Source organism: Leptodactylus fuscus, chromosome 6 (genome assembly GCF_031893055.1).
Source record: "Leptodactylus fuscus isolate aLepFus1 chromosome 6, aLepFus1.hap2, whole genome shotgun sequence".
Lineage (NCBI taxonomy): Eukaryota > Metazoa > Chordata > Amphibia > Anura > Leptodactylidae > Leptodactylus > Leptodactylus fuscus.
The window spans coordinates 37,198,044-37,219,334 of NC_134270.1; the positions used below are offsets into that span (position 1 = coordinate 37,198,044).

A 21,291-nucleotide genomic window follows, 5' to 3' on the forward strand; every position below is an offset into this window, starting at 1 on the left:
TAGTTTAATTTATAGTTGCTGGGTAGTTAACTTGTATATACTTGTAAAGATGGCCTGTATCCAAGGGGTTAAACCTCGACAACTGGGTACACGTATGTAGAAGAGCAAATACAATTTTTCTTAGCAGCGGGAGATTCTCGATTTCTGCCAGACTAGCTATGGGCTTCTTTAAATATAGATTTGTCCCAAAGACTTACTTGGATAGAGATATACGTGGGGGGTCCCAGATGTATGGATAGGCAGGTCCATCAACTTCAGCGCTTGTAAGATTAGAGCTTCAGAGGAAAACACTCTCTGAGAAGGGCCTTGAGGACAGGGAAGAAGACATCTCTGCTTGGTGTACCCTAATAGTCGGAAGCCATTATCCATGCTCCATGTGCTCTGTCTCTCAGCTGTTTCTTGTCCCAGACTTGTAGCCCCACACAAAAGAAATCAGCCAAAAACGTCCCCAACCCCCTCTAGAGAGGGTGGTCACTCAACTCTCCCTCCAGGCCAGTCAAGGGAGCCTGATTGGTCCTGGAGGTCAGCTAATCATAATGGACACTCCCTTTACAGTAACAACTCAAATTACAATGGCAAAGTATAGGCAGGTGCAGTTCACAAAAACATCCACAAGATGGCGCATTAATAGACCTCCTGTGTGCTGGCTCTGGAAGAATAGAAATATATAGAAGGAATGAAGGGGGAGGAAAATATTTACCTTATATGAAAATGTCCATGCTATCTCGGTCTGCAAGGATTAGTAGAGCGAATTGGACTAGCAGTACCGGGACATTACATACACCCCCACTAAGAAAAGAGCCGTCCTCGGCGACTAACTAGCGCGAAGGAACCTAGAGGGATGGGATGCGCACAGGTAGTAGGGCTGGATACCTGAGAAACAATAAACAGAATAGTGGCAAACAACAATGTGACATGACTTATGTACAAGAACGATACCCCGTGATTATATGCAAAACCAAAACATAATAAACAGTGGAAACATAATGCCAATAGGTGGGTAGAGTCTCTTTCAGCAATAGGGCATTGTCCATGGAAAGGCTCAGGGTAGGCACTATGTGGCAAAATACAGTCCTCAGTAGTCCATAGGCTGTAGAGAAATATGTAATGCAAAACAAGAACATAACAAAATGCTTGGGATTACCCAGATACGGAGGCTTAAACGGTTGCTAACTAACTAATTAATAAGAATATAGGTATATGAAAGAGGCAAAGTATATATACATGAAAGGATATGGTTGCTCAGTCTCTATAGCGAGCTGGGGGAGTTCCCTTGGTACTTCGCTCTGATCGCCTCAGCACTTGGTCTTCTACTTGCGTAGGAACACTGGAAACTGGAACTCCATCTTGTGCTGGTTCAGGAGCAGCAATTGGAGCAGCAACACTGGAGTCCGGAATTTCATCTGGTGTTGATTCAGGAGCAGCAACACTGGAGTCCGGAATTTCATCTTGTGTTGGTTCAGGAGCAGCAATTGGAGCAGCAACACTGGAGTCCGGCATTCCCTCTTGTGTTGGTTCCGGGGGAACAATTGGAACCGGAACATGAGTCGGGATAAGAACTGGAACAGGGACAAACTGGTAACAGCCGGGGATAAGAAATTGAGATCTGAAGATCGATTCATCTACAGAAGGCTGTCTTGGAGGAGTTGCCATCACAGGAACTGGTTGGTAGACAGTTGTAGCTTGTGGAGGTGCTGACATCCTCAGTGAGTCCTCTCTGGTGCACAATTTGATACGGTTCCGATGCACTGTTTGTGGAGCCATGCCTGGTTTCTTTACTTCATAAACATCGGACTCTGGATAGAGAATTGCTGTAATGGTGTATGGCTCTGTTTCCCAAAGGGAATCAAGTTTTCCAGTTCTGTGGTACTTCTTTAACCATACTTTGTCACCAATGTGTAAAGGTGTAGCATTAGCTCTTTGGTTGTAGTTCTCTTCTTGTCGTCTGTGAGCTTCCTTCATGCGACAGTCGACTATCTCTTGCGCTTCTTGCATTCGGCGCTGATGTTCTAGAACCCAATCAGTCTTTGGCAGAGGGTTGATCACATCTGGTATCTGAATTCCTAAAGCACGGTCTTTTGGAAGTTGACCTTGTCTTCCAAACATTAAGAAGTATGGTGAATAGCCTGTAGAACAGTGGGTAGTGTTATTGTAGATCTCCACTAATTCATCAAGTAGTTGAGGCCATTCTGCTTGTTTGGTGACAGATGCTGTTCTCAGCATGTTGATGAAGATCTGGTTAACCTTCTCACAAAGTCCATTCCCTTGGGGATGGTAGGCAGTTGTTCTCAGCTTTTTGCATTCATGGAACTGGCATAGTTCTTGGAAAAGCTGTGACTCGAATGCAGGTCCTCTGTCAGTTAGGACTGCTTCAGGACACCCGTAGTGTCTCACATATTCGCGGTAGAATGTGATGGCTGTGGTACGTGCGGTGAGGTCTTTAACTGGCACAACGACAACCCACTTGGAGTAGTGGTCCACCATGGTAAGGGCATATGAGTAGCCTGAACGAGTCGGGGCTAACTTCACATGGTCAAGAGCAACTAGTTCGTTTGGTCTCTGAGTATGGATGGGATGTAGTGGTGCTCTAGCATCCTTCTTACCAGTCTTTGTAAGGTTGCAGGCTGGACATTCACTACACTAACTCTCAATGTCAGCACGCATTCCAATCCAATAGAAGCGTTGGCGTATGGTGGCTTCAGTTTTCTGCACTCCAAAGTGTCCAGATTGATCGTGGTAGGCATCAAGAATGATCTTGGCATCCCGCCTAGGAATGAGAATTTGGTGCAACCTCTCACCGGAAACAGGATCTAAGGTGTTGTGCAGAATCAAGCCTTTCTGGATGAAAAGTCTTTTGCGCTGCCTCCATAGGCGTTTGAGCTCAGTATCCGTATACCGTCTTCTGAGTCTGACAGGTATTCTTCCAGTGATTAGGTACTCATAGATTTCACCTATGACACGAGATTCTTTCTGGAGGGTTTGCCATCTAGATAGTTCTTGAAGTGGGTCAGATTTCTCTTGAGGACCTTCTTCAGGCTGTGTAGCAGCAATGACGTTCTGCGTAGCAAACTTCTGATAGAAGGGAGGCATCTCAACATCTTCCCACATGTCTTCTTCAGGAGGTTCCTCTCCTATAGGCAAACGGGATAACGCATCAGCGTTTACGTTGGTCTTACCACTGCAGTATTTGAGGTCGAAACAATAGTTCGCCAATCTGGAAGCCCATCTCTGTTCGAGAGCACCTAGCCGTGCTGTGTTTAGGTGAGCTAGAGGATTGTTGTCTGTGTAAACGGTAAATGATGTAGCCGCAAGGTAGTCTTTGAATTTCTCTGTGACGGCCCACACAACAGCAAGCAGCTCTAACTTGAACGAACTGTAATTCTGATCGTTCTTCTCAGCACCTCTCAAGCTTCGGCTGGCATAAGCAATGACTCTCTCTTTGTTGTCCTGGACTTGTGACAGTACAGCTCCTAGGCCTTGATAGCTGGCATCTGTATAGAGACGGAAAGGATGGCTGTAGTCAGGATAAGCCAGAATTGGAGGAGAAGTCAATAAGGCTTTCAAAGTCTGGAATGCAGTTTCTTGTCTTTCAGACCAATCAATTAGGAGTCTTCTGTTTGAGTTTTCTTTAGGACAACCACGTAGCAATTCTGTCAGTGGTTCCGCTACCTGTGCAAAGTGAGGTATAAAGCGTCGGTAGTAGCCCGCGAATCCTAGAAAACTTCTGACTTCCTTTACTGTCCTTGGAGTTTCCCAGTCTTTGACAGCAGAGATCTTGTCAGGGTCAGGCTGGATACCTTCAGCACTGACTACATGGCCTAAGTAATTGACCTTTGGTTTTAGCAGGTGGCATTTTGAAGGTTTTATCTTCAGGCCGTGTTCAATAAGAACCTGGAACACTTCTGCTAGGTTGTTCAGATGGTCTTCATAAGTGCGAGAATACACAACAACATCGTCAAGATACAGCAAAACACTCTGGAAATTGAGGTGGCCAAGACATCTCTCCATGAGTCGCTGGAATGTTGCTGGGGCATTGCACAACCCAAAAGGCATGCTATTAAACTCATAAAGTCCCATCGGGGTGGTAAAAGCTGTCTTTTCTCTATCCTCAGGAGCCATGGGGACCTGCCAGTAGCCACTGGTTAGGTCGAGAGTTGAGAAGTATGCAGCTGAACCAAGAGCAGTGAGGGATTCTTCAATCCGTGGAAGAGGATATGCATCTTTATGTGTGATGTCGTTCAATCTTCTGTAGTCAACACAGAATCTGATGTTACCATCCTTCTTTCTTACCAAAACGATAGGTGCTGCCCAAGGACTTTGACTTTCTTGGATGACTTTGGTGTCTTTCATCTCCTTTATCAGCTTCTTTACTTGCTGGTAGTTAGCAGGAGGGATTGGACGGTATCTTTCCTTGATAGGAGGATGATCACCTGTGTTGATTTTATGCTGGATCAAAGAGGTTTTCCCAAAATCAAGTGGATGTTTGCTGAAAGCCTGGCTGTGCCGTTTCGCAACTTTGATGACACCATTGATGTGTTCCCTAGGGGTATTCGCATCCCCAATGTTGAGTTCATTCCACCAGAAGGTAGTAGGTTTGTGAGTACCTCCGGCAGGGACATGAATTGACTTTTGATAAGCAAGTGCTTCATCATCTAGGATGTCTTCTGAATCGAGCTGATACAGTTGAGCAACGGACTTAAACTTGTGCAATTCAATAGGTGCATCACTTAGGTTGACTAGCCGTACTGGTACTTTACCGTTGGAGACGGTGACGATGCTTCTGGCGGCTTTCACCAGCGGCTGTCCTTCAATCTGAATAGGATCAAGAAGAGCTTCGTAATCTTCGTTGTTAATGCCTGGACGAACTCGGCACCAGATGAGAGTCTCACTGTTAGGAGTCAGAGTGACGGGTCGGGCATCCTGGATACGGACACGACAGATTTCACCATTACGGTTAGCAAACTTCTGCTGGGCACAGAGCACTTTGATGGTACGTTGTACAGCTTGCCTGTAAGAAAGAGTAGCAGTAGGGAGAGAAGCATGCAAAGCATCTAGCAATTCAGTGAATACATGACGCATAACATTCATGCCTAATACCACTGGTGTAGCCATTCCCTGAGACTCTGTAACAATTACACCTTGTCGTGGTAATTCACGATCACCAATACGAATGGTAGGTTCCCAGTAACCTAGTTGGGATATAGGCTGACCATTACTTGCAATCAAACGTAACTTTGCTTTACCCCCAGAATTTAGTATGTCAGAGTCCCAATATTTCTCAAAGGCTTGTTGCCCAATAGTTGTTACTTGTGACCCAGTGTCCACTAAAGCTTCTAATGGTACACCCTCAATCCAAATAGTTATGTACGGGCACTTGGAGACGAATCTGGATGTCCATGGCGATTGTCTCCCGGGGCCTTTGGATTCACCTCCCGAGGGGCGGCCCTTGGCCTCGGTGGTGTCCCGTTTAACTTAAAGCACTGGTATTTGTAATGCCCAACACGCTCACAGTAAGTACAATAAGGACGTTCACGTTGTGAAGACCGGTCAGGAGGAAGCCTATCAGGACTTGGGCGGCTAGAGTGAGGCTCTGCAGGCAATGTTCTAGATAAAGAGGGCTCACATGATGCAGACTGGCCTTTTAATTCCTTTAGGGCTTGGCAAAGAGATTCCACTACCTGAGCAAGAACATCGGTGGTAGAGGGTATAGTGGCAGGAGTAGGAGCCTGTACAGTCTGAGTGGCCTGCATGGGCGCAATAGGAGGTAATGGAGATGCAGCGGAGATTCCACCAGCCAGGTCTGGGGAATATGTAGCAGAGTAATAATTAGCACAAGGGGAATCAGTTCCCACTATTCGTAGGGCTAAAGTCTTAAAATCTAGAAAAGACATGTTTGGATTTTGGGCTGCCAGCATGCGGAGTTGACTCTGTATTAGTCATGAGTCCACACCTTCTATGAACCTGTCTGTAATGATGCTTTCTGCAGCAGTAGGATCAATGTTGTCAACTTGGCGCAGAGCCCTATATGCTGACTGGAGGGCAAGTGCATAGTCTCTGAGGGTCTCACCTGGTCTCTGACGTCTGTCATAGAATTTAAGACGAACCTCAGTTGGTGATTGGACTTCGAATTCTTTTCTCAGACGAGTGAGGATCTGGTCAACGGTGGTCTTTTCTGTCGGTGGCCAGGAACGAACTTCCTCAGCAGCTGGACCTTCAAGTTGTCCTAAGAGAAGCGGCACCTGCTGTGTGGGGGGAAGTGATACAAGTTCAAGAGTACGCAATATCTTTTCCTGAAACCCAGCAAGGGTATGAGGATCCCCTCTGTAACTTGGAAGACTGGAGGGTCCTATAAAGAAAGGCAAGCCTGTCGTTCTACCAAGAGCTGGAGCAGAGATGGTAGCTGTATCCTGAGGTGCAGGAGCACTGGAGGATGAGGTTGTAGTGTTATCTGCGCTAGACAGGGCATCTTGAGGCGATGTAGACATTTTTGCAAAGATTAGGATACTGTCTCTTTATGTAAAATAATAAGGCTTCTGTCTCTTTTATGAAATGCAAATCTCAGCAAATACAAAGTCACTTTATAAAATGCACTTATCTGTATCCCAGGAATGGCAGGTAACAGCAGACAATGGCAGTGGAGGTTCTGGCAGAAGCTGCAGGCAGGATGATCACTTTGATCCTTGAAGAGATAAGGAGTCTTTGCAAAAAGAATTGGGGGCAGGGGATCTGGAGTCCTGTTACAGCTTAGATGGATTTGGATTCAGTGCTTTAGTAAAGATGGCAACACCCAGTTTTGGCACTTGGGGGAAGTTTGGTGGGGGGAGTTTACTCCTGCTGAATTGCCCAAGTAGCTAGTCAATCCAAAATGGTGGAATATACAGTCACACAGCATGAAATACAATAACACAGTCTCGATAAGGCTTTCACCCCCGCTTTGTAGAGAGTACTGGTGATCAAGGTTATGCTGGGAGCAGTAGTTCTACAGAGATAACATACAGTCTTTGAAGCAGGCACAGAGACACAATGCTTTCACCCCCACTTTGTAGAGAGTACTGGTGATTTCGGTTAGTCTGGGAGCAGTAGTTCTCCAGAAGCAACATACAGTTTCTTTAGGCAGGCACAGAGGCACAATCCTGTTCATGACGCCACAAAAAGGAAAGGGTTTGCAAAACTCAGGAAGTCCAGGGCTGGTATCACAGGTAATATCTGATGTGGCCGGCTTTCAGGGGATTAATCCTGGGTCCCAAATGTGCACAAACTCTCCTTTTTGATGTCCCCGACTACCCACCCCTGCTCTGATACCTGACAGTGACAACAGACAACCAGGCTTCGGGGGTAATCATTGCTCTTTTTACTAGCAGGACAAAGTAATACAAATGTACATATGGAGGACTTCTTCACATACAATACAGCAATCTTTTTAGGCCGTGTCCAATTAAGCAGGTGATAGAGCTTGGAGCAGGAATGCTTGGGATAGTTTAATTTATAGTTGCTGGGTAGTTAACTTGTATATACTTGTAAAGATGGCCTGTATCCGAGGGGTTAAACCTCGACAACTGGGTACACGTATGTAGAAGAGCAAATACAATTTTTCTTAGCAGCGGGAGATTCTCGATTTCTGCCAGACTAGCTATGGGCTTCTTTAAATATAGATTTGTCCCAAAGACTTACTTGGATAGAGATATACGTGGGGGGTCCCAGATGTATGGATAGGCAGGTCCATCAACTTCAGCGCTTGTAAGATTAGAGCTTCAGAGGAAAACACTCTCTGAGAAGGGCCTTGAGGACAGGGAAGAAGACATCTCTGCTTGGTGTACCCTGATAGTCGGAAGCCATTATCCATGCTCCATGTGCTCTGTCTCTCAGCTGTTTCTTGTCCCAGACTTGTAGCCCCACACAAAAGAAATCAAATGGAAAAGTAAAGAGTTATAGAGACAATTGCATACAGACCGTGTAGGCCCAAAGGCCAAGTGTCCCACTCCACTCCACACCTGACGCGCGTTTCGCCCGTTAGGGCTTTTTTTTTTTATACTTACATTTGCTGGCCTATGTCTATGCTATTTATACCAATTTATTTTGTACTGTGCATACTTACCATAATCCCCATCTTCACTCCGGTTTACTGGGTATTTCAGTTGCCCCCTTCTGTATTTTTGTTATATGTTGTATTGTTATATGTGGATTTTATACAATAAAAAATCTTTTTCATTTTTGCTTAAACCTTAGTACCTGGTGGTTTTTATGGTTTTCCGTTCAATTACACCAGAGGTTATACCCATATGTGGTATAGTTCTGTATAGCTACATTTTCCTGAAAGACATTTTCCCCTGCAGTTCCATCTTTTGACCACCCGTGATTTAAGATTTCCTGGCACACTCACCAAGAGTCAATTACATCTGGAACTTCCTCTTGTGAAATGAAATTCTCCTTACAAATGGCAAACTGGTTCCTAGAATACTTTTGAGCCAATCGTCCTTTCTTAGTGCCAATCTCATACATCTTTCCATCAGCATCCACCTGCAAAATGACCCCAAGAATGTTCCTGAAGTCAGTTCTACCCCTGAAGACATCAGAAAGAGACAAGATCAAACCTCCATAAGAGTGATATTTATCATACTAACCAGAAGGTGCTGGATATTATTCATAATAACACATTTATGTGATGAATGCTGTAAAATCTAAAATATGTATCACATTAACCAACTTTTTAGTTATTATGTATAATACCTGGTTATTATGCATACTACCCACATTTATCAAAGTACCAGTAACATATATATGTAATATGATGTATTATAGATTACTGTTCTATAATATAATAAACCATATATTGAAGTGGGTAAAAGAGTTCTCCTAAGATCAAAGTTTATAACCTAAGGTGATAAGTTTCTGGCCTCTACCAGCGCCATCAGTCAGGCATCCTTTGTTCTTCCGCGAGAATGGTTTGGCGGTTGAGTATTTTCAGCTACCTTATTTGGTCCTTGGTTGAGAGGTTTTGTGGTGCTTGCACTCCTGTTCCTCACAGGTAAGTAGCTGTAACTAAATCTGTGCTATATTCCTTTATTTCTGAGACCAGTCTGTGACATCTCAGTATTTTTTGTATCCTGCACCACCCTTAGTGGTATTCTTTGCCATCTGTAGGGTTATAGGTTGGACTTGGTAGACTTGTGTTTTCTTCCAACCTCATGTACTATGTTACTATCTATTTCCTATAACACACAACCCTTTGTCTTACCATCAGGAACCCAGGCTCGTTACTCATGGCAGCGGGATGAACCCCAATCCCATGCTCAACATGTCCGGGAAGTCATTGAAAGCTATCTGAATAACATACGAGATCTCGGTAGAGAGGCTGTATCACAGGCGGAGTCTTCAGATCTTGGAAAACAGCTTGTGTAAGTAAATATGGTGAAACTTTCATTGAAGGAAAAGACTTAGGAGCTCCAGTGGTTTTGAGGGGTGTTTCGAAGTAGTCATATAAACATCCTTCTGCCCCCAACATTCCCCTAGAAGACAATCCCTTGCTCATCTTTGACAACCCAGCCAAAATCAATGGGTTTGACTCATATTAACCTAATTGTTTATGGAGATTATGGGGTAATGTTTATAAATCTGTATTTTTATTTTTTACATTTTATAGTAGAATTCATTATCTTTTGTTCCTTTAGTCTGAAAATCACTGAGAGGCTCGAAACCCTGAGCAGTAACGTATTGGCCCTGAAGAAACAACTCAACCCATATGTGGACAGAGTCAGAAAACAGGTTTCTGCAGAACTGGAGAAAGACATCCCTCTTCTCAGACAAAAGATCCGTCACATTGTTAAAAACTTCCAGAAAAACTGGGCTGAAGAACTCAAGGCTTTCAAAGAGAGTATGTCACCTTTTGGAGACGAGCTGACGGAACAAACCAAAGACAACATTGAAGACTTCCACAAGAAGCTGCAGCAATTGGCTGAAAATCTCAGAGAGAAGCTACGTTCTGCGGTTGACGCCTTTCGTGCCAACCTGGTTCTATACAGTGATGAGCTGATGCGGATGATGATCCTGAAACTGGAAGAACTCAGAGCTAACGCTGGTCCCAAGGCAGGGATATACAAAGCTAAAATCGCCAAACTTTGGGAAGCTGCGAGGGCCAGACTTCAGCAGAGGGCATAGAGAGTTTCTATGTAGAGATGAGCGAGCGAGTAGTATTCAATCGAATACCTCGCTCCCATAGGAATGCGTGTAAGCGGCCAAACATCAGCGGGTTAAGCGCATCAAATATTCACTGCGCTTAACCCCTTGGTGTTCGGCCACTTACACGTATTCCTATGGGAGCGAGGTATTTGATTGAATACTACTTGCTCATTTATATTTCTATGTAATGACTGTGTGATGACATGGTGCTCCAGGTGTCATTCCTTGACTGATCCAGAGCTTCCAGGGTCTTCAGTAGAGGAGGTTACATTAAGAAGCTGCTAAAAGTAAAGTCTTAGCTACAAATATATCACAAAAATGTGAACTTTATCTATTGTTGACATGATACCAACCTTCTCACCCAAAACCATGTCCTTATCATCTTACACATCAGTTTGAAAATAAAATGCATTGAAAGAACGTGATTTTGTTTGTTTTTATGTTTTGTAATATGTCATGATATAAAATGGTATGCAAATATCAAAAAGTCATTTGCGGTCAGCGGATGCGCCTCTACATTGTTAAGAGTCTATCATGTCCAAAATATCCCCCCCTAATCAATAACAATGCCATGTAGGGGCGTTCACTCTGCCAGGCATTGGGCCTGGGCAGAGCCGACTGCGCATGTCCGCTTGTAGTGCGGTCATGCGCAGTCGGCTCTGCCCAGGCCCGATGCCTGGCAGAGTGAATTCAGAGCCAGAAGATGCCACGGGGAAGCTGCAAGGAGACGATTGCTCGGAGGATCCAGCCCGACCCTCACTTGTGGACTTGGTAAGTATAATTTGATCGAAAGTTGCCTATCCCTGAAACAAGCATTTTCCACCCATAGACTATAATAGGGTTCGATATTCGTTTCGAGTAGTCGAATATTGAGGGGCTACTCGAAACGAATATCGAACCTCGAACATTTTACTGTTCGCTCATCTCTAGTAATAACATGTTGGGAGCCATGCTGCTCACTACCATGTATGCCACTCACTACCTCACTACTACTGCTCAGTGCTCACTACCAGCCATGCACTACCTAGACCCTCCGCTATACTCTGTATGGCAAGTGAACAGCATGGCTCCTGGAATTGTTAACATTACCTGTAGCTGCACTGTTGTGGAAAAGCTGATCTGCAGAGGTCCTGGCTGTCAGACTCCCGCTTATGTAATATTGATGGCCTATCCTAAGAACTGGTCATCAATATTAGAAAGATGGGTAAATCCTTTAAAGAGGTTGTCCAGAAATTGGGGCAACCCATTTGATGGGTGGGAGGTGTAAAATATAAAATGAAGAAGCCTACTCACCTGTGCCCAGCGCTCCATTGTCTGCTGCCAGAGTCCATTCAGTCTTTTCCATGTTCTGGCTGGGAGTCCTGCACCTCATTTGACCACTGAGACCGATTAGGTACAGGAGGTACAGGATTTCCAGAAATGAGGTACCGCCATGAGAATGAACAGGCGGGGGACAATGATGTGCTGTGGACAGGTATATATGTTTTTTATTTTATTTTTTTTTATTTTACACCTCTCTGGCCGCCATAGGGGTCTACCCAATTTATAAACAACTTCTTTAAAGGGGTTTTGGCTCCTTCACTGGCCCCCCATACTATATGTACTGTACATTGGGTTGGGGCAGTCAAAGGGGTTAAAATCCTATGGGGTGGCATTAAAGTGTGTAGGCCATTAAAGGGTTTGTCGGACTTAATTATTTTATGGTCTATCTCAAGGATAGTCCAGAAATATCTGATCAGTAGGGGGCTGACATGTGGCCCCATAAGCTGAAAGAAAGCTCCGTCTGCTGTATAGTGGCCGGCACCATCACTGCAACTCAGCTACTGCTGTACAGGATGGGTGCTGGAAGCGGCTCCATATATCTGATCAGTGCAGGTCCCGGGTGTCGGCTCCCTGACGTTCAGGTATTAATGGCCTATCCTGAGGATAGATTATTAGACCTCATCACTGCCACCTCACAATAGTGGTCCTATCACTGGTCCCCATAAAGTATGGGGGGCAAGTGAAGTGGCCATTGTATAGGGGGTGGGCAGTGAAATGACCACTGTATGGGTCGAATAGTGAAGGAGCCACTATATGGGCTATACAGTGGTCCTGTCACTGGACCCCTTATATCAGCATTAGGTTATTACTTACCTGTGTGCTCTGAAGTCCAGCTCCTTCTTGCTCCAGGAACACTGTAAAGATGTCTTGTGTGTGCGGAGCAGGAAAGAGTGAGTGGGGCCGGAGAGCAGACAAGTAAGTATTGATACCTACCCATCCCACGAAGCCTGTAGCCCACAGGATCAATGTGGCGTGTGGCCTACAAGTGGTGGAGGTTTGGGTGTCACTTCTCCCCAGTTCTGTGATCCGGTTGTATTTTTAACAACCAGAGTGGCAGAACCAGGGAGAACTGGCTGCATTCATTTAACGATCCATGCTCCTACTTGTGGCCTAATCTTCACAGCTTCAGCCTTCAATGGGCCCTGAGAGTTGCACATCATGTTGCGATGATGTGTGGTGCACAGGAGCCTCCTGAAGGCTGAAGAAGAAGACTGCAGTGAGCAGTAGCAGCTGTGGCGTAACTACTGCCATAGCAGCAGAAGCAGCTGCCACAGGGCCCGGGACATTAGGGGGCCCGGCGACAGCCACTACTGCTGTTATCATTATACTTGGGGGTCTCTTCGGACCCCCGAGAAGGGGCGTAACTACCGTGGTAGCAGTGGTACCAGCTGCCACAGGGCCCGGGACATTAGGGGGCCCGGTGACAGCCGCTACCCCTGCTACCCCCGCTCTTATAACAGACAAACTGTTGTAACGACGATAAGATCGGGGGAAAACTTGTAGGACCTGTAGCTGAAGGACCTTTGTGTGAGTCAGCCGTCACATGACTAGGTGGGCGTGTCTTTATAGCCCGTGCAGTCCTGGAAGAGATGAAGAGAAGGAGAGATGTGGTGCTAGGTATTGAAGGGGAGGGAGTATGTGAGATGCAGGATGGAAAGTGTGTGTCTGTATGTGAGTGTGTATGTATGTGTGGTGTGGAGGAGGGGAGAGGACAGTGTCCTGATATCTGTGTATTAGGAGGAGGGGAGAGGACAGTGTCCTGATATCTGTGTATGAGGAGGAGGGGAGAGGGCAGTTTCCTGATATCTGTGTATGAGGAGGAGGGGAGAGGGCAGTGTCCTGATATCTGTGTATTAGGAGGAGAGGACAGTGTCCTGATATCTGTGTATTAGGAGGAGGGGGAGGTCAGTGTCCTGATATCTGTGTATGAGGAGGAGGGGAGTGGGCAGTGTCCTGATATCTGTGTATGAGGAGGAGTGGAGAGGACAGTGTCCTGATATCTGTGTATTAGGAAGAAGGGAGAGGACAGTATCCTGATATCTGTGTATTAGGAGGAGTGGAGAGGACAGTGTCCTGATATCTGTGTATTAGGAAGAAGGGAGAGGACAGTATCCTGATATCTGTGTATTAGGAGGAGGGGGAGAGGTGAGTGTCAGTAGATGGATCAGTACTCTACACATTGTTTGTATTCAGACTTGCCTTGCATTGCTGTTACTAATGACTGTCTAATAGTAGTCAGGGGGCGCTCTGTGTATTGTATTGTACTGAAGGTGAGGGGGGATGTGAGATGCAGGATGGAGAGTGTGTGTCTGTGTGTGAGTGTGTATGTATGTGTGGTGTGGAGCAATTGAGGAGCAACAATAACCTAGGGGCAGAGATAGAGGGGAGGACATGAAAATGGGGGTAGAGGGGTGCATGAAACTGGGGGCAGATGCAGGGATTGCATGAAATGTCATGTAACATCCGTGCATTATTAAAGATGGCCAACACCACCAAAGACTGCAGCGGAGCCAGAGACAGGTAAGTAACTTTTTTTTATGTCTGTATCTCCCCTCAGTCTCCGATTATTATACTCTGGGGTCTGAAAATACCCCAGAGTATAATAATTGTTCATGGGTGTTGATTATGGGGCATAATCCCGTGTGTGTGGGCCACAATGGGGTATAATACTATGTGCAGGGGCCACTTAGGGACATAATACTTTGTTCTGGGGCCACTATGGGGCATAATAGAGTGCGCAGGAATGCGGCGGGGTCAGTCGGTCAAGGTCCTTGATGTTGGTCAGGAAGGGGGGGCCATGACAAAAGTTCGCCACGGGGGCCTGCCATTCCTAGTTACGCCACTGAGTAGCAGGGATAGCTAAATTGATAGGGGCCATTACAGAATGTCCGAATGACGAGAGGACGACATTAATTTAGTGTAAGTAAATTAATAAGTAAATTTATAGGGGCCATTATCAGACCTCCACTGCTTATTAAAAAAAGAAGTGAGGGTCCGGTAGGGCCCCCTATAGGCACAGGGCATACCTGGTGGGCCAGTCCAAACCTGCCTGTGTTCTCAACCTGATGAAGCAATACAGAGACAATTATCTTTTTACGGATATCCAAATCAGCTGGCAAGTGCATCAGCGGAGATGCCAGATTTGCCTACAGACGGTCGTAATGGTGGCAGAGGTTGAAAATGTAATTTATTTGTTATTGGCCAGTGATTCCAGAGGAGAGCCTAAGCACTTGAGACTGTTTGTAGGCAAATCTGGCAACTTTTTCTCCACTCATGGTTAGTGGTTGGTTGAAGCCATTTATTGTCAAACTTCTGTGTTTTCTCTTTTTAAATCATTTCCTTATGCAAATGAGTTTTCTCACAGCACTGGGGGCGTCTCAGTGCTCCTTGAAAACTCTCCAATGACGGCCTCTGTCTTCTTCATCGCCTCCGCCTTCTTCTCTTGCGCTCCTTCTTCTAGGGGTCAAAAAGCGCAAACTGCGCATGTCTATTGACCATTTTCTTGTGGGCTAAACGGGAGAGGCCATAGGAAAATGGCTGACTGCGCATGTCTGTCGGCTATTTTCCTGTGGTCAGAATGGGAGAGGCCACAGGAAAATGGCCGTTGGCACGTTCGGACCCAGAGAAGACGGAGTGCTAGTGAAGAAAGCGGAGGTGGTGAAGAAGACAGAGGCCCCCAGTGCTGTGAGAAAACTCATTTGCATAAGGGAGAAAAAACAGCAACAGGAACAGTAGCGCAAATCAGCATAATAAAGGTAAGAGAAGAATCGCCTTTCTTAAGGCTATTCCTATGTGTCTCTGTGCTGTAACACGCTGAAATTTCCCCAAGGTGGGACTATTAAAGGATTATCTTATCTTATCTTATCTTATTGTAAAAAGGGTTTCTAAATGTTAGAATCCCTTTAAAGGTGAACTTCAAGCTTAAAGAACATTAGTGTCAGATTGCACCATCCTTCGTTGCTTGAGCCAAAGTGGACTTCATGGGAGACGACCAAGGAGGACACCATTGTTGAAAACAAATCATAAAAAAGCCAGACTGGAATTTGCCAAACTACATGTTGACAAGTCACAAAGCTTCTGGGAGAATGATGAGATGAGACAAAAATCAAACTTTTTTGCAAGGCACATCAGCTCTATGTTCACAGATAGAAAAATGAAGCATATCTTGAAAAGAACACTATCCCTACTGTGAAACATGTAGGAGGCTCTGTTATGTTCTGAGGCTGCTTTGCTGCATTTGGCACAAGGTGTCTTGAATCTGTGCAGGGTACAATGAAATCTCAAGACTATCAAGGGAGTCTAGAGAGAAATGTGCTGCCCAGTGTCAGAAAGCTTGGTCTCAGTCGTAGGTCAGGGGTCTTGCAACAAGCTAATGACCCAAAACACACAGCTAAAAACACCCAAGAACGGCTAAGAGGAAAACATTGGACTATTCTGAAGTGGCCTTCTATCAGCCCTGACCTAAATCCTATTGAGCATCTTTGGAAGGAGCTGAAACATGCCGTCTGGAAAAGGCACCCCATATAGGGCTCACGATGTACATTTTTTTTCCTATCAGTATGTCTTTATAGAATGGGAGGAAATCCATGCAAACACAGGGAGAACATATAAGCTCCTTGCAGATGTGGTTCCTGGCAGGATTCGAACCCAGGACTCCAACGCTGCAAGGCTACAGTGCTAACCACTGAGCCACTGTATTACCCCCTGAGACATTACTTTTGTCAGATTCAAGTTATTTCTGTGACCATTGTGGGTTTTTCCCTTTCATTAAACAAGGGGGACCAACAATTTTGTCCATGTGTATGTATAAAGTACTGTATATACACATGAGTCTTGTCTGGAATTTTCCAGCTTCTTCTCTCTAGGATATAACTGGTTGGAATGCGGATATATGTCTAAATAAATATTTGTTAGGAGGGGCTGGGGTCGCCGCTGTGCTGCACGGAGGCTCCCGGTCCGCTCCATGTCCAGCCCCGGGATGGCTGCTGGTTCCGTGGCAGGGTAGGCCGGAAGCCTCCGCTGGAGTTTGTGGAGGTTCTGGTTTTCCCCTGGTGCCGCAGCCAGCACTTCAGGGGTCAGGGGATCAGGCTAGGCCTCATTCTGTTCCTGGCTCGCCGTTGGTTATTCATTTTACCGTGGCATCAGCTCCCTAACTATACCTCCCTGCCTGTCTCCTGTCCCTGCTATTCCTGGACCTTCTGCACATGTATGACCCGGTTTGCTTTCCAGACCTCTCCTCCGTGATCCTGATTTGGCACCTTCCTGACCTCCTGTGTATGACCTTTGGCTTCCACCTGACCTCTCTTTTGGATCCTAATCTGGCTACATCATTGAACTCCTGTGTATGACCCGGCTTCCCTGACTACGCTTCTGCCTCTACCTTCTGCCATATTCTTTTTAGCAGCAGTTACGGTGTACAGCGCTGTCCCATAGACTTGTCTCCACTAGGATAAAAAAAAAAATTGCTCAAATCTACAGGCAAGAGAGACAAGTGCCAATATCTGCTGTCACTGCTGTTTTGTCTTGTTATTGGTGACAATGGTCAGGATGTCAGTCTTTTCCTGACCGTTGTCATGATACTGTTGGCTGCAGGGCCCCGGTATAGCTTACTGTTCTCTCCCTTCTGGGCCTAGTTTTGCCCCTACACAGGAGACTCAGTGATAGTTGAAGAGGCAAAGCTTGTAGACACTTTATTTAGACAAATCTTCCAGTCACAAGTAACATGGATGCCCAGTATCCATACACGTGGTACTCTGTATACATGGATGGAAGTGACATCTGCTCTTCACTACCTCCTCTAGTACTCTGCCCCTTTCCAATGTGGCGAATATGGGGTAACTCCAGGCTCGGTCCTTTGTTTCAGCCACTACTAGGAAAGTGCAGGTCTCATTTCAGCCATGTGAGGCCCAATGGTGTGAGGCAGCCTGTCTTGGCCTAACTACCACTAACTAGAGATCTGAAAGAGCTTTCTGAGACACAACTGCAGCGTTCTGAAGCTAACTACACACTACTCAGGCCTCATTCACATCTGCGCCCGGTCTCCATTCTGCAGGTTTCCGTTTCCTGCACAAAACAGGGGCAGGTGATGGAAACCTGCAGGATTCTTTCATACCCATTTGTGTTTGAAAGATGTCTGGCCGTGAGTGGTTTTTTAAAATCGGACACAGAGTCGGACATGCAGTACTCTGTGTCCGGTTTTAAAAAAACCGGTTTCGCGGCGGAGGCATAAAACGCTCACCTCCGCTCACGGCCAGACCCGCTCTGACAGCTTTCCGTCTTCTGCCGGCAGAAGACGGAAAGCTGAGAACGGAGACCCGAACGCTAGTGTGAACCTAACATCACTTACAACATGCCGAAACCAGATAGGGCTTGTTTAACTATGGGTTATCTCCTCGCTCCTTGTAGAAACCACAGAGAAAAAACAGCTCCCTTATACAAAGCAACACAGGAATGGCCGATTAACTCTAAGAGGTCCAGCATAAGGCTGGGGAAAGTGCCATAAACATTGTAATACAACCAAACCCTTATTATAACAATTACATACATCGCTGTACCACAAGAAGTGTCCTTGTGTAACACCACATATACTGTACATGGCATCTACTGGGGTGGACGATAAAAGGTCATGCAACAAAAGAACCAAAAACATCATCATGTAAGAGATCCCAGGGAGATCGGTCAGGGTCTTCAGGGTCAGGGGAAGGCCCATGTCAAAAGTTTGACAAGGGGCCCTGCCATTCCTAGTTAAGCCACTGATTAAACTCTGTAGTATATTAACTCCGAGTATATTAATAGTAGTAGTTGTTGGGTTCGCGGGCCGGCTCCTGCTCACAGCCGCTTCTGCGGAACAGACATTAGACCTAGACCGTTGTTCGAGGCTTGTAAAAATCCAGTATTATTTGTTCTCCATGATGTGAAATATGCGTTAGACTCTTGAAAAGCAACCCAAGATGAAGTCAGCCATGTGTGCCAGTGTGTTACTTGGCATGCCTTTGCTGGCCCCAACTGTAAGGGTCACTCTCCATTTCCTCCATTTTCCACTCCCCTTCACACCATTTGTGGTGAAGCAATGGGATGCACTGAAGTGCACCCTCTAGCCTCGTGTGGGACAGGGACATCAGATGCCACTCCAACCCCCTCGTCTTCCTCCACCAGCCAACGGTGCGAAGATGAGAGGAGTGTGCTCTGAATGTTTTCTGCCTAGCAGAGGCTAGTTCTCACTTACAAAAATGGCCCCACTTTGACCTGTATATCAGGCACAATGGTGTAGGTTTCAAAGAAACATGGCACCAACAAGTTGAAAACGTGGGTCATGTGTGGACCGTGTTTGAGTCTGGCAAGCTCCAGATCTGCTACCAGGTTCCAGCCATTATCACAGGTGCAAAAATGCCAGGCCCCAGGTGTAGTAGGGAAAAAAAAATGCCATCTCAGCCAGGATGGCATCCCTGACCTCGGAGGCACTGTGCTGTCTGTCCCCCAAGCTGATCAGCTTCAGCACGGCCTGCTGACATCTCCCCACGCCAGTGTTACAGCGTTTGCCGCTAGTAGCTGGGGTGGAGGTTGCAGCGTCGTAGGGTTTCAGTCTACTCCTGCCATGAATTTTGGCCTGGGAGAGGAGATAGGCCACCCCAGTTTGCACCAGACTCCACCACATTCACCCTGCCTGTCATTAAAGATAAGCACTGCAGCATCCCTGACCACAGGCGCTTGTCCATGTGTCGGTGGTCAAGTGGACCTTGCAGCAAAGCGCAGAGCTCTGGGCCCGACTGATGTTATGGGACACATGCAGGCGCAAGGCAGGGACAGCACACCAAGAGAAGTAGTAACGGCTAGGCCCAGCATAGGGAGGTGCCCCAGCTGCCATCTGCTGATGGAAGGCCTGGGTATCCAGAAGCATAAACAAACACCAACATCTCCAGGGCCAGCAGTTTATCGATGAGGCTGTTAAAGGCTTGGGCATGGGGGTGGGTTGTGTTGTACTTCTGCCTGCAATGAAAAGCTTGAGAGATGTGGAGTGGCTGGGAAGAGGGGTCGGTGGCCTCGTCATCCACCAACTCCTCTTCCAATTGCGCACTGCCCCCTTACTGCAAACCGCACATGACCACAGCTTGTCCTGATGGCAACTGTGTCTCATGATTCCCACTGAGGTCCAGAAAAGTCGGTGGCGGGTCCAAAACCCCAAAATTGGAAGGAAATGGCGGATGCTGCAGTATTTCTAACACCTGTTCCTGGTGCTCGGGCCTGGTCTGTGTTGTACCCTGCACCCTGCTTAACGCAGCTGCCATATCCGGAGTTGTGCTGAGCGCATGCTAATGTTTCGTGTCCAGTGCAATGGATGGGATGGGATTTCACATAAGTCTGCCACCCATGGCCACTCATGGTTGAGCAACTGAGGGAGTTGACTTTGACGAACCCAAGGGTTTTGGAGTTGGAACTACATCAAAGGTCTGTGCTGCTCACACACTCTGCTCAACACATGATATGTTTAGTGCCAGCAGTGTGGAGACGTCGCACAACAGCCGTTGTTCCAGCAGGTACAGGCGTTGTAGGAGTGCATAGAGGCTAGCAGCGGCAACTATAGACTTTAAAAACTATCCGCACAAGCGCCACACTTTCACCAGTAGCTCAGGAACATTGGGGTACCTTTTTAAAAAGATTAGCAGCAATGAGTTAAAAACGTGGCCCAGGCATGGAATATGTTGCAGGCTGCCAAGCTACAGAGCCGATCCCAGGTTACGGCCATTATCACACATGACAACATGCCTGGGCCCAGGTGCAGTGGCAAAAACCACATTGCCGTGTCATCGAGGATGGCATGACTCACTTTGTAGGCAGTGTGCTGTCTGGCCCCCAAGCTGATGAGCTTCAGCACGGCCCGCTGACGTCTCCCCACACCAGTGTTGCAGCGTTTCCAGCTCGTAGCTGGGGTCAATCTAACAGCGGAGGAGGGTGGTGTTTCAGCCCTCCTCCCAGGAATGTTGTGTGGGGAGACAAGTCAGGCCACCACATTTTGCGACCCGGTCCATGCCTCAACTACATTCAACCACTGTGCCAGAATTGAAAGGTAGCGTCCCTGTCAGCATGCACTTGTCCATTCGTACCTGGTCACGTGGAACTTTTGGGCTAAGCGCTGAATTTAAGGACCGCCTCATGTTTGGGGGAAAGTGCTGGTGTGGACGGCACAGTGCGGTGGCGCAGTAGACACTCTGCCCAAAAAGGGCAGAGTGTCCCCCAGCCGGGACTCCAACATCTCCTGGGCCAGATTTCTTGAGATGAGGCCATTGAAGCCTTGGGCATGTGGGTGGGTTGCGCTGTACTTTAGCATGAAATGAAAGGCCTGGGAGATGGGGAGTTGCTGGGAAGAGGCGCATGATGGCACGGGCAAAAGGAGAAGTGGCAGGAAAAGGGGAGGATGAGGGTGAACTCCCCAAAGTGTCAGAGGCAGATGTGGAGGTGTCCTGGCTGCTGGTCTGGACTGCAGCGCCAGCCCTGTCAACAGTGGGAGAGGCAGTGGCCGCCAGGCCAAACGACGATTATCCTGCGCTTGCTCTCACCCACTGAGCCCAGGGCTTGCCTTCCAAATGATGGCACCCGCAAGAGGTGGTGAGATTCCTTTCTGCAGATCTCCAACCCATCTTGGACTTGCAAATTGCACTAAATTTGTCATGTAACTGACATGTATATGATGAGTCTATCCATTGTCTGTTCATTTTGGTGAAAGTCAGCCTGTCAGCTGACAGACAGCTGTGCTTGTCAGTGATGATGCCACCGGCTGCTTGTACCCCCAGTTTT

The 21,291-nt window shown here is 46.8% G+C and overlaps 4 protein-coding genes across 6 annotated transcripts in view; all 4 read left to right on the forward strand.

Annotated features, from left to right (window-relative positions):
- The window catches only part of LOC142210521 (uncharacterized), a 297,487-nt gene that overhangs the window by 195,374 nt on the left and 80,822 nt on the right, over positions 1-21,291 (forward strand). The window contains exon 1 of one of the 2 annotated variants that reach the window (XM_075279733.1): positions 957-960. The exons of the other annotated variant lie outside the window; for it this stretch is intronic. The gene's annotated coding sequence lies outside the window, so the exon portion shown is untranslated. Of the gene's footprint in view, positions 1-956; positions 961-21,291 lie in introns of those variants that run through there. 2 annotated transcript variants of the gene reach the window in all.
- The window catches only part of LOC142210524 (uncharacterized), a 219,996-nt gene that overhangs the window by 139,933 nt on the left and 58,772 nt on the right, over positions 1-21,291 (forward strand). The window contains exon 1 of one of the 2 annotated variants that reach the window (XM_075279740.1): positions 3,320-3,329. The exons of the other annotated variant lie outside the window; for it this stretch is intronic. The gene's annotated coding sequence lies outside the window, so the exon portion shown is untranslated. Of the gene's footprint in view, positions 1-3,319; positions 3,330-21,291 lie in introns of those variants that run through there. 2 annotated transcript variants of the gene reach the window in all.
- LOC142210522 (uncharacterized) overlaps positions 5,659-21,291 on the forward strand; it is a 42,364-nt gene continuing 26,731 nt past the window's right edge. The window contains exon 1 of the mRNA XM_075279735.1: positions 5,659-5,669. The gene's annotated coding sequence lies outside the window, so the exon portion shown is untranslated. The remainder of the gene's footprint in view (positions 5,670-21,291) is intronic.
- Positions 7,524-10,155, forward strand: LOC142209967 (uncharacterized). Its single transcript, XM_075279003.1, has 4 exons — positions 7,524-7,566; positions 8,966-9,025; positions 9,242-9,395; positions 9,669-10,155. The coding sequence occupies exons 1-4, from the start codon at positions 7,524-7,526 to the stop codon at positions 10,153-10,155; spliced, it is 744 nt and encodes a 247-aa protein (XP_075135104.1).